The 12,397-nt window shown below is 44.2% G+C and overlaps 1 protein-coding gene across 8 annotated transcripts in view; it reads right to left on the bottom strand.

The window, feature by feature from the left end:
- Positions 1-12,397, bottom strand: part of CDK19 (cyclin dependent kinase 19) — a 192,052-nt gene that overhangs the window by 156,262 nt on the left and 23,393 nt on the right. The window contains exon 1 of one of the 8 annotated variants that reach the window (XM_051854408.2): positions 5,505-12,397. This exon is cut by the window's right edge and continues 22,650 nt beyond it. The exons of the other annotated variants lie outside the window; for them this stretch is intronic. Coding sequence (XP_051710368.1) covers positions 5,505-5,666 — 162 coding nt within the window. The 5' untranslated portion in view covers positions 5,667-12,397. The remainder of the gene's footprint in view (positions 1-5,504) is intronic. 8 annotated transcript variants of the gene reach the window in all.

Here is a 12,397-nt window from a genome sequence, read left to right as displayed (position 1 = left end):
GGACAAAGGCAGAGGAAGAAAGGGAAAAGGAGCACTGTAAAGCTATCCCAATGGGGAAGACATAATCCAATTCTGACAGTAATGTTGAAATGAGCAAGGTGCTCTATAAACACTAGGCAGCATGGAGAAAGTTTACCTTGCTCCAATATTAGAAAATAAAAATAAGCATGAAACATGAAAGGCTTTCCAGAAAACATCCACGTAAAAAATTAAGAACGTACTCAAGTAAAATATTTAGGCCTCAGATTTTGTTTCAGTCTTTTCTGGTGGTAGGGATAAAAGACTACAAGATATAGCGGGTTATGAGAAAAAGGAATAAGGTAAATTTTATTAGTTACTAAATGTAAAAAGGATGACATGCTATCTTCAGGCAATATTTATAAATCTTTAAAAGTATCATCAAATAATTAAAAAGAAGGAACAAAGCATTGTCTTAAAACACAACAGTATGTGAAGGAATAAACAGTATAAAACGTTGGTCCCGAAGTCAGGTGACTTGAGTTCAAGATCAAGTGAGAAAACTTAATTGTCTTATGATACAGACACTTACTCTTTCACTACAATCAGTTATTCAATGAAGACACCTTCATGCTCCCTCAGATTTATACTAAATATCAAACAAAATAAGATAGCAAAAATGCTTTAAATATCAGAACTATGTGTTCTGCAAAAATCTAAGCCAGTGCACTTGACTTAAATTAGCAACTTAATAAAAATTATTAAATAGAGGGAATGCTCAGCAAAGGAAGTTGGGGGTGGCGGCAGGGGTGGGAAACCGTGTGAGAAAATCCAACAAAGCAAAGCAAAAAGGCTGAGCTGGCCAAAGGAGCCTGGTATAGTTGTCAAGGCTAAATGAGAGGCATAAGGCCACAGTCCCTCAGTTGCTGACTATACCACAGAATGAACTGGGCAATTTGCCCAGCACAACCTGCCTCAGAGAGACCTCCTCTTAATTCCCAAAAAACTTCTAGACAACCCCCTCCTCTACGCTAGTGCTTGTGACATACTATATTTGAGACATGACAACTACTTGCATATTGCATGTAATTCTAAAAACCAAAAGGAAAAATCACATCCAATAAAACTAAAATATGTGTATTATTTCTCATGTGCCATTCACAAGTCTAAGAGGGGGCTCTACAGGCATTAACTCACTTGGCCTCACAACCAGGAGACAGGTACTATTACTACCCTTCCAGAAGTGGCAATTCACACCCACACCACTACCAGAGCCATGCTCTTAGTCGCTGCATCATTCAGCCTGTGGGATTAAAATCACACCAACCAGATGTCTATCTTCATGTAAGAAGCCAACATTTTAAATGTTCTCAAGTATCTGAACATGCAGGGGTTCAGAACATCCAGCCCACAGGACATATAAGACCCACAAAATCATTTGGTCTGGTCTTGCCAGGCAGCTGCAGGTGGGACTCCAAATTCAATACATCTATGCAGGCTAATCTTTAAGTTAATCATTTTGCATGGCCTGAAATGATGTTATAAACATCCAAATGGCTCTTAACAGAAGAGGCTCCTCATCCCTGCTGTCATCACTTGCAATGTTTTCTTGGAAAATTAAAAGCAAGGTGACTGTTGAACAAAATATCTAACAAAATGGGGAATGTTTATAATACAAAACTAAAAGAAATATTTTCATTTTATAAACGAAATAAAGTTCTGAAAATTAAAGAACATACATCCAAATAACAGTCCAGTAACACTGGTGAGTGGGAGTGGCAGGCATCTGGCTAGTGGTTAAGACATGGCTAAGGGGCCAATACTGTGTCAGAGTGGATTAAGCCACGGTCTGCTACACTGGCATTTCATGTGGGTTCCAGTTCGAGTCCCAGCTGCCACTGCTGATCCAGCCTTCTGCTAATGAGCCTGGGAAAGCAGTGGAAAATGGCCCACCTACATGGGAGACCTTGAAGAAGCTCCTGGCTCTGACCTGGCCCAGCCCTAGTCATTGTGGCCATTTGGGGAGTGAACCAGTGGAGAGATCTGTCTCTCCCTCCCTCCCTCTCTCTCTAACTCTTTCAAATAAATAATAAAAATAAATCTTTAAAGACTTGGCAAGGGACATTATAAGTACTGGGATAATATGAAAGTGGAATGTATACTGTCACGTCATTAAAAACATCATTCTATATAGTTTTTTTAGAAAGTGAATCCTGGGGCCGGCACTGTGGCACAGCGGGTTAACGCCCTGGCATGAAGCACCGGCATCCCATATGGGCGCGGTTGTAATCCTGGCTGCTCCACTTCCAATCCAGCTGTCTGCTATGGCCTAGGATAGCAGTAGAAGATGGCCCAAGTCCTTGGGCCCCTGCAACCCGCATGGGAGACCCAGAAGAAGCTCCTGGCTCCTGGCTTCAGATTGGCGCAGCTCAAGCACTTGCGGCCATCTGGGGAGTGAATCAGCGGAGGGAAAACCTCTCTGTCTCTGTCTCTCTCTGTAACTCTGTCTTTCAAATAAAATAAAATAAATCTTTAAAAAACAAAGTGAATCGGCCGGCGCCGTGGCTCACTAGGCTAATCCTCTGCCTTGCGGCACCGGCACACCGGGTTCTAGTCCCTGTCGGGGTGGCGGATTCTGTCCCAGTTGCCCCTCTTCCAGGCCAGCTCTCTGCTGTGGCCCAGGAGGGCAGTGGAGGATGGCCCAGGTGCTTGGGCCCTGCACCCCATAGGAGACCAGGATAAGTACCTGGCTCCTGCCATCGGATCAGCGCGGTACACCGGCCGCAGTGCACCAGCCACGGCGGCCATTGGAGGGTGAACCAATGGCAAAGGAAGACCTTTCTCTCTCTCTCTCTCTCTCACTGTCCACTCTGCCTTTCAAAAAAAAAAAAAAAAACACACACACACACACAAAGTGAATCCTTTGGGACCTGCGCTGGGCAGAATGGGTTAAACCGCCACCTGCAATGCCAGCATCCTAAATGGGTGCCAATTTGTATCCTGGCTGCTCCATTTCCCATTCCAGCTCCCTGCTATGTGCCTGGGAAAGCAGCAAAAGATGGCCCAAGTGCTCAGGCCCCTGTACCAATGTGGGAGACCCAGAAGATGCTCCTAGCTTCTGGTTCTGGATCAGCTCAGCCCCAGCAGTTGCAGCCATTGGGGAGTGAACCAGCAGATGGAAAGTCTCTCATTCTCTGTCTCTCCTTCTCTCTCTCCCTAACTCTGCCTCTCAAACACACAAACACACACACACATAAAATAAAATAAAATAAAATAAAATAAAATAAAATAAAATAAAATAAAATAAAATAAAATAAAGATAACTTTACTTTAAAAAGTGAATCCTATCAATGCCTTTCTTACAAATGTCAAGTCTTTGGTACTAAACCACTTAATTATACTAACAGCATCCTGGGAAGCTTTTGTAAACTCAAAGGTTAAAAGAATTAAGCGTGATTTTGGCTTCACAAACTTAAACAGCTATGGTGTCAAAATAACAGCTTTAGTCCTCTACTTCCCCAGCAGAACAGCTCTGATGTTATACTATTGCATCTCAACCAAATCTCTTTGGCATAAGGAATTATATGCATTACTACTCAGGTGATATACTAAATTGGTCTCCCTACATCCTTTCCCCTCTTTCTACCAGACACTACCAGCTGCCCAGACTATATTCTTTCTCCCCTTAGGAACAGACCTCAGTTGTATTCTGCGGGACATGCACCTGGGGAAAAGTGCACTTTCCAATCTTACTTGCTACTAGAATTGGTCCCAAGCTGGAAACAGAAGTCACTGGATGGGACTTCAAGTAAAGCTACTTAACAGGGGTTGGAGATAGCTGGGAGTGTGCCTATAACTTGGACGGACAACGCAGATGATACTCCAGCTGTCATTCTGAACCATAAAGTAATGGAAGCGATGTACAGAACAGTAGAGCAAGTAGAAGAGACTAAGTAACATCTTTGATTTTCCCAGAGTCGTCGTCATATCAAACTGTACTGGAGTGTAACAAATAACTAAACCTCTGTTTTTGCTGAGACCAAGTCTGTAGAAAAGATGAACCTAAATCTAACACTAGCATACTTCAAAAAGTCCATGGAAAATGCAATTAAAAGGTAAGTTCACTGGGGCCAGCACTGTGGTATAATAGGTTAAGCCTCTGTCTGTGATGCTGGCATCCCACATGGGCTCCAGTTCAAGTCCTGGCTGCTCCACTTCCAATCCAGCTCCCTGAAAATGGCCTAGGAAAGCAGTGGAAGATGGCCCAAGTGCTTGGGCCCCTGCACCCACGTTGAAGACCTGTAAGAAGCTCCTGGCTCCTGACTTCGGATCAGCCCAGCTTCAACCATTACGGCCATCTGGGGAGTGAACCAGTGGATGGAAGATTTCTCTCTCTCTGTACCTCCCTCTATCTGTAACTCTGCCTCTCAAATAAACAGATCTTAAAAAAAAAAAAAAGACAAGTTTATTTTGGTGTAAAAAAATCTGAAATATATACATGCCCATGAGGGATCTTCAAAAAGTTCATGGATGGCCGGCGCCGAGGCTCACTAGGCCAATCCTCCGCCTTGCGGCGCCGGCACACCGGGTTCTAGTCCCGGTCGGGGTGCCGGATTCTGTCCCGGTTGCCCCTCTTCCAGGCCAGCTCTCTGCTGTGGCCTGGGAAGCCAGTGGACGATGGCCCAGGTGCTTGGGTCCTGCACCCCATGGGAGACCAGGAGAAGCACCTGGCTCCTGCCATCGGATCAGTGCAGTGCGCCGGCCGCAGCGCGCCAGCTGCGGCGGCCATTGGAGTGTGAACCAACGGCAAAGGAAGACCTTTCTCTCTCTCTCTCACTGTCCATTCAACCTGTCAAAAAATTTAAAAAAAAAAAAAAAAAGTTCATGGAAATGCACATTAGGAAAAAGCTATGAATGGTTCTCAAAATTTTTTTACTATAAAATAAACTTACCTTTTAATTCCATTTCTCTGAATGCTTTTAAGTACCCTCATACACTCACCTCTACATTACTATCAGTGATCTTTCTAAACTACAAATCAGAATCATCAAAATCTTTCTCCTGCACACAGGTCCTTTCAGGACATCTGTGGTCTCTGATTTCTGCAGCCTTCCCACCAAAAGAACTTGTTATAGGCTTCTCATACCACCCGGTCCCTGCACCTGGGAGACACATGTCTTCACACGCCGCTTCCCTGAAACCTCTTCTGTGTGTCCTTTAAGTATCAGATCCTCCAAAAAGTTCTGCTGCCATACTTGGGACATACACAGATACAGAACACATACATATGCAGCAAATACAAATGCATGATCTTTCTAAGTGTTTACCTTGCCTATGCAGCTACAGTGTAATTTTGGCTTTGTCTTTATCACTAAAATGAAAGCGTCTGAGGACTGGGATCAACTGTAATTCTTTGGCTTTCCACAGCCCAGCACAAGGTCTAGGGCACACAGAACTCAGTAGTTGTTGGAAGAATGAATGAAGTTCAGAGACATAGTCATTCTTAAGCGCTAAAATCTCATATTTTCAAGGACTAAAAAGCATACCATTGCCTTCATTTCAATTGCCATAGCAGGTAAAGCTGCTATCTGCAGTGCCGGCATCCCATATGAGCACTGGTTCCAGTCCTGGCTGCTCCAATTCCAATCCAGCTCTCTGCTATGGCCTGGAATGCAGTAGAAGACGGCCCAAGTCCTTAGGCCCCACATGCCCCCAAGAGACCGGAAGAAGCACCAGGCTCCTTGCTTCAGATTGCCCCAGCTCCAACTGTTGTGGCCATTTGGGGAGTGAACCAGCAGATGGAAAACACTTCTCTCTCTCTGCTGCTCTGTAACTCTGCCTTTCAAATAATAAATCTTTTTAAAAATTCAAAAAATTTTAACATCAAGGAACAAACTAAAAGGCATTAAGATGTTAAGCCAGTTGCTAATACCTAAATTCCTTATCCATAAAATATCAGCTATTCTTCAAAAGCAAACCAAGTTCCCTGAGTAAATAAATAAAGTCGTTTTTTTCTCTACTACAGTTTTTCAGGTGATCAAGAAGGCAAAAAAGAACACTTTATCTCCTTTCAAGACATCTCTAACACAGATGATTACTGAGGATCCACTGTGTACCAGGAATTGTATTCAACTTCCAAAACACAGAATGATGAGCTGCTGGAAAGGGCAGGGCCCACGCTACTGTGAGTGCAGGGGAAGAGTGCCTACTCCCACCTTCAGGAGCTGAGAAAACTTAGAGGGGATGGAATTTATTCTCTAAATATATTTAAAGGAAAAATGAACACTTCAAGAAAAGGAGAAGTTGTTACTTCCTACTTTTTATGACCTGAAGTTTTTTAGGCAAGTAAAAAGAGCCAGTGTTATCTAATGCCCACTGTGAAGCACTGCCCTAGGTTCTTTATGTATATTACCTTGATTTAGAGCTATCACCCTCATTGTAAAGATAAAGAAGTACAAAATTTGTGGAAGTTATACACGGAGGTTCCGTGCTGGGAAATGCCTGAATCTCACAACCACTGTCCATTACATATTAACTCTTCCATTCTGTAAACTACAGAGACCCAGAGACAGTTATCCATTAAAACTCACCAGGGAGCTAAGCACTGTGGCATAGTAGGTTAAGCCTCACCTGTGGCGCCAGCAGCAGCCTGGCTGCTCCACTTCTGATCCAGCTCCCTGCTAATGTGCCTGGGAAAGCACCAGAAGATAGCCCAAGTGATTGTGTCTCTGTACCCACATGGGAGATCCAGAGGAGGCTCCTGGCTCTTGGCTTCAGATTGGCCAGCTGTTGCAGCCATGTGGGGAGTAAACCAGCAGATGGAAGACCTCTCCCTCTCTCCCTCCCTCTCTCTCTGTAACCTCTCAAATAAATAAATCAAAAAAAGAAAAGAAAAAAAAAAAAACCTCACCAGTAAGCAGAGGATGTGCTTCATCACTATTTACGTATTTTTGGCTGGTCCAAGAAAGCTGCCTTTTAAACAGTGAGGAATGGGGCAGATGTCGTGATGCAATAGTTTAAGCCACCACTTGGGACACCCACATCCCATATGGAAGTGCCTAGGGTTAAGGTCTGGTTCTGTTTGCAATCTTACCTCCTGCTAATATGCCTGGGAGGCAGCAGGAGATGGCCCAAGTACTTGGGTTCATGCCACCCACGGGGCAGATGTGGATGGAGTTCCTGGCTCCTGGCTTTGGCCTGGCCAAGCCCTAGATGTTGCAGGCAACAGGGAATGAATCACCGGAGGGAAGCTCTCTTCCACTATCACTCTGTCTTTAAAATAAATCTTTCAAAAAATAAAAACTCAAAAATTAATAAGAAGGGGGGGGCCGGCGCCGCGGCTTACTAGGCTAGTCCTCCGCCTTGCGGCGCCGGCACACCGGGTTCTAGTCCCAGTCGGGGCGCCGGATTCTGTCCCGGTTGCCCCTCTTCCAGGCCAGCTCTCTGCTGTGGCCCGGGAGTCAGTGGAGGATGGCCCAAGTGCTTGGGCCCTGCACCCCATGGGAGACCAGGAGAAGCACCTGGCTCCTGCCTTCAGATCAGCGCGGTGTGCCGGCCGCAGCGGCCATTGGAGGGTGAACCAACAGCAAAGGAAGACCTTTCTCTCTCTCTGTCTTCCTCTCTCACTGTCCACTCTGCCTGTCAAAAAATTAAAAAAAATTTTTAATTAAAAAAAAAAAAAACACAAGAAGGGGGGCAAACTTGACTTTAAAGACTAGAAACTGATGGAATGGAAACTCAAGTTTTCTGAAATAAAATGTTAAAAAATAAATAAAAACTAGCAGTAAAATGTTTCTCATGATCTTTTCTTTAATTCTCTCCAGTAGAAGCAGGAGAAAAGAAGGAGGATTTTGGCCTAGTACCTAGGATGCCCGTATCCCATATTGGCACACCTGGCTTATACTACTGCCTCTGGCATCTGACTTCTGTTTCCTTCTGGGTGGCGGCAGTCATGGCTTAAGTAAATGGGTTCCTGCTCCACATGGAAAACCTGGACTGAGTTCCTGGTTCTTAGCTCCAGCCCAATCCAGAATTAGCCATTGCCATAATCTGGGTAGTGAGCCAGAAAACATCAGCTCTCTCTGCCTCTCGAATTAAAAAATAATAATAATGCCAGCGCCACGGCTCAACAGGCTAATCCTCCGCCTACAGCGTCAGCACACCGGGTTCTAGTCCCGGTCAGGGCGCTGGATTCTGTCCCGGTTGCCCCTCTTCCAGGCCAGCTCTCTGCTGTGGCCAGGGAGTGCAGTGGAGGATGGCCCAAGTGCTTGGGCCCTGCACCTGCATGGGAGACCAGGAGAAGCACCTGGCTCCTGGCTTTGGATCAGCGCCGTGTGCCAGCCGCAGCGGCCATTGAGGGGTGAACCAACAGCAAAGGAAGACCTTTCTCTCTGTCTCTCTCTCTGTCCACTCTGCCTGTCAAAAAAAATAAAAAATAAAGATAAAAATAATAATAATAAAAAGTATACAGCTTTGCAGGGGTCACTCTCTTTAAATTCTGTTATCTGCTTATATAATTCTAATTCCAATTAGTGAGCCTAGGAAAAGCCAATTTGTCACTACATAATATTTAAAATAACACCTCAGATAAGTAGTAATGTCCATTAAGAGGCAAGGCAGGTAAAAATAGTAACAATGAAGAAGCTAAAAAGACTGTGACCTAAGGAAAAAGCTATTTTTTTAGGGAAAAAAAAAAGCTAATTTAATATAACTCTTTCTAAGAGGTTCATGAAAGGACATAACTTAAAAGTGCAAAAAAAAAAGACCTGAAATAGAAACACGAGGCATTTCAATTAGATAGAATTAAAAAAAAAAAAAAAAGTCCAACTGTAAGGATTGTGCAATGCGAAGATAAACCAAAACAGTGGGAAATTCCCTTCTGTGGGAATGTTTTTAAATTCAGAAATTTTTATATGTTTGAAAGTTTATGTTTAAGCCTATCTTAAAGCAAGAAGCTGGGGCCAGCGCTGTGGCAGTAGGTAAAGCCACTGCATGTAGTGCCAGCATCCCATAAGGTCACCAGTTTGAGTCCCGGCTGTTCCACTTCCAATCCAGCTCTCTGCTATAGCCTGGGAAAGCAGTAGAAGACAGCCCAAGTCCTTGGGCCCCTGCACCCATGTGGGAGACCCAGAAGAAGCTCCAGGCTCCTGGCTTCAAATCAGTGCAGCTCCGGCCTTTGTGCCCATTTGGGGAGTGAACCAGGAGTTGGAAGACCTCTCTCTCTCTCTCTGCCTTTCAAATAAATGAATAAATCTTAAAATAAATAAATAAATAAAGCAAGAGGCTGACATTAGTGACCTAAGCCTTTCTCACCCGGGAATGAATGCCTTAGTCCTGTAATCCCCAACCATTACAATTACCCAGCCATCACCTTTCAGTTAGCTGATACTAAGGACCCTTACTGTCCCAGACTCAGAGTATATGCCAAGACTGCATGATGAAGAAGACAATACAGCAAGCACTTTAGGAAGTAAATTCTACAGCCCCATTCCCATTGGAGAGATATATAGAAGAACCTGGTGAAAGCCAAAATTCTACTTGAAGATTTCATCAACTCTAAATACAGTCAAAACATCTCTGCCAGGGCCAGCATTTGGCACAACAGCTAAGACGCCACCCAGTACACCTCACATCCCATATCTGAGTGGTTGGTCTGAGTTTCAGGTCTGCTTCCAACTCCAACTTCCTTCTAAAATGCACCATAAAATTTAGCAGGTGATAGCTTAGGTACTTAGGTCTCTGCCACCCATTTGAGAGACCTGGATTGAGTTCCATGCTCCAGGCTCCAGACTGACGCAGCCCTGACTACTGCAGGCATCCAGGGAATGAACCAGCAGATGGAAGTTCACTGTCTCTGTGCCTTGAAAATAAATTAAAAATTAAAGATCTTCTGTCAATAACTTACCCAAGTGGCTCCCTCCCTCCACCCGGATGCCAAGTACTGACAATAAAAGTTTACAGACTCCAACATGAACTTTGTGAAGTGTAAAAGCTAATGGAACTGTTTACACACCTAAGCAGAAGCAACTGCTATCCATAACTAATACAAGGGAGAAACATAGTTAGTGAGAGAAAAATGCTTGATATAATGGCTCTTACTTGTCAAAACAGAACTGAATTCTTACTTTCATCTTCCCTTCTAAATAAGCCTGGAAACACAGGGGGAAAAGTAGAACAAAAGCAGAGATTTCCACCCTGGGATCACACTATTGGTTCCCCTTTGTGTGTTCACAAATGATGCCACAAATTTTCCCCAGGTGCTGCGAAATCCACTTAACTACTGATCTGGCCATTTGTCTATCCTACATCCCATGTAGCCGTCCTACCAGTGACGCCTACCTCCTGTGAATTCCTTGAACTTTTCCTCAGCCCTGCCCCTTCCTTACTCCACAGCTGCCACGAAAGACCTCTGCAGCAGCCTCCTGCCCACCTCTCACCCCTTCATCCTCTACGCCACCCATGCTGCTGCAAAACTGACCATGAAATTCCACTACATGAATCTATACAGTAAACTGGTTTAAAAGAAAAAAAAATTCATTTATTTATTTGAAAGGTAGAGTTAGAGAGAGAGACATAGAAGAAATCCCATATGGGATGCCGGCATTGCAGGCGGTGGCTTAACTCGCTACACCACAATGCCAGCCCCAAAGATTTTTTTATTTTATTTGTAAGGCAAAGTTACAGAAGGGGAGACAGAGAATATAGACAATAAACTGCAAAGCAGTGGTTCTCTCTGAGTGGGATTAGAAGGGATTTTTCATTACATTTTTTAATTATTGGTTTTCATTTTACAATAACCAGAGATTCCTTTTATAACCAGAAAAAAAATAAATTCACTATTTCTTTTTGCTAACTACTAGAATATATTCCATTTGGAATCTATTACTGCTTTTCTCCGCCAGGTTAAAGGCCAAATTCCTTAGCCTGGCACACATGGTCACGCTCTGCCGTTCCCTCCCAAACCACTTCCAGCCTCCACCTTCAGCACTGACTCGAGCCATCCGCAAGGACTTGCTGTTGTTTCTTTCCTGCATAATATTAGACCTTTTGCTTCCACTGTGTATGCTACAAAGACATAACAATAATTTGAGTCTGTTCCTAATAAGCAATCTACCTCCCATCGACACATGCAGTGATTCATCACCCTAAGAAGAATCGGCTCTTCTTTTTCTCATCCCACAGCACACTACTCCTAACTGTAGCCTATGCCTCACTATTACACCAACACACTGAGCTCTTCCTTCTAATCAGGGCAACTGATATTTCATAAAGGATAAAGTAAGATGACACTGTTAAGCCATAGACTAAGAGATGGTAGGGGAGGAGGGGACAGAATATAGACTGCTAAATTTCTAGGTGGGAGGAGTGGGAGAGGGGAGAGCAGGAAAAATACAGAAAGAATATTGAAGAATACAGAAAAACAGGGTCCAGACTCTTGCCTTAGATTTGAAGCACAACTTTTTCACAGTGGAATATCTTGAAGTGTTGCAAAATTTTGAGTCAAGTAAAAGCACAATAATTGAATTTGAAAACAGCAGAGATATCGTTAGTACTTCTCAGACTCTCTCAATTTTTTTAAGTTTATTTTACTAACTTGAAAGGCAAAGAGAAACCTATCTGCTGGTTCACTCCCCAAATGCCCACAAGAGCCGGAACTGGCCCAGGCAAAAGCCTGGAACCCAGAACTCAATCTGGGTATCCCATATGGGTGATGGAGTCCAAAGTACTTGAGCCATCACCTGCTGCCACCCAGGGTGCACATTAGCACAAAGTTGAACCAGAAGCAGAGCCAGATTTTGAACTCAGAAATTCCAATATGGGATATGGGCATCTCATATGGTAACTTAACAGTATGCTGAATACCCACCACCCTTTGCCTTAACAAAGTTGGCCATTTTTCAGGGATGGGCATTTGGCCTAGCAGCTAAGATGCCCAGGTCCCCTGTCGGAGTACCTGGGTTGGATACCCACTTTCAGCTCCTGACTCCTCATCCTGCCATGGACACTAGGAGGCAGCAGTGATGCCACCCACATGGGAGACCTGGATTGAGTTCGGGGCTCCTAGTTTCAACCCCACAGTGCTCTGCTCACCCATTATGGGCACTTGAAGAGTGAACAAGCAGATGGGAATTCTATGTCTCTCTTTTGACTCTCAAATAAATAAATAAATATTTAAAACAAAGCTGGTCATTTAACAGGGAGCCAACACTGTGGCATAGCATGTTATCACTGCCTGCAACACCACATCTGGAATCACAGCCTTTGTTTACAGTCTTGGCTGCTCTGCTTCCAATCCAGCTCCTTGTTAAAGTGCCTGGAAAGGCAGCAGAAGATGGCCAAGTACTGTCACCAACATAGGGGAACTGGATGAAGTTCTTAGCTCCTGCTTTGGCTTGGCCCAGCACCAGTCATTGCAGCCATTTGGGGGAAGAACTGGTTG

This window comes from Oryctolagus cuniculus, chromosome 5, assembly GCF_964237555.1.
Source record: "Oryctolagus cuniculus chromosome 5, mOryCun1.1, whole genome shotgun sequence".
Taxonomy (NCBI): domain Eukaryota; kingdom Metazoa; phylum Chordata; class Mammalia; order Lagomorpha; family Leporidae; genus Oryctolagus; species Oryctolagus cuniculus.
This window is presented reverse-complemented; position numbering and strand designations above follow the sequence as displayed.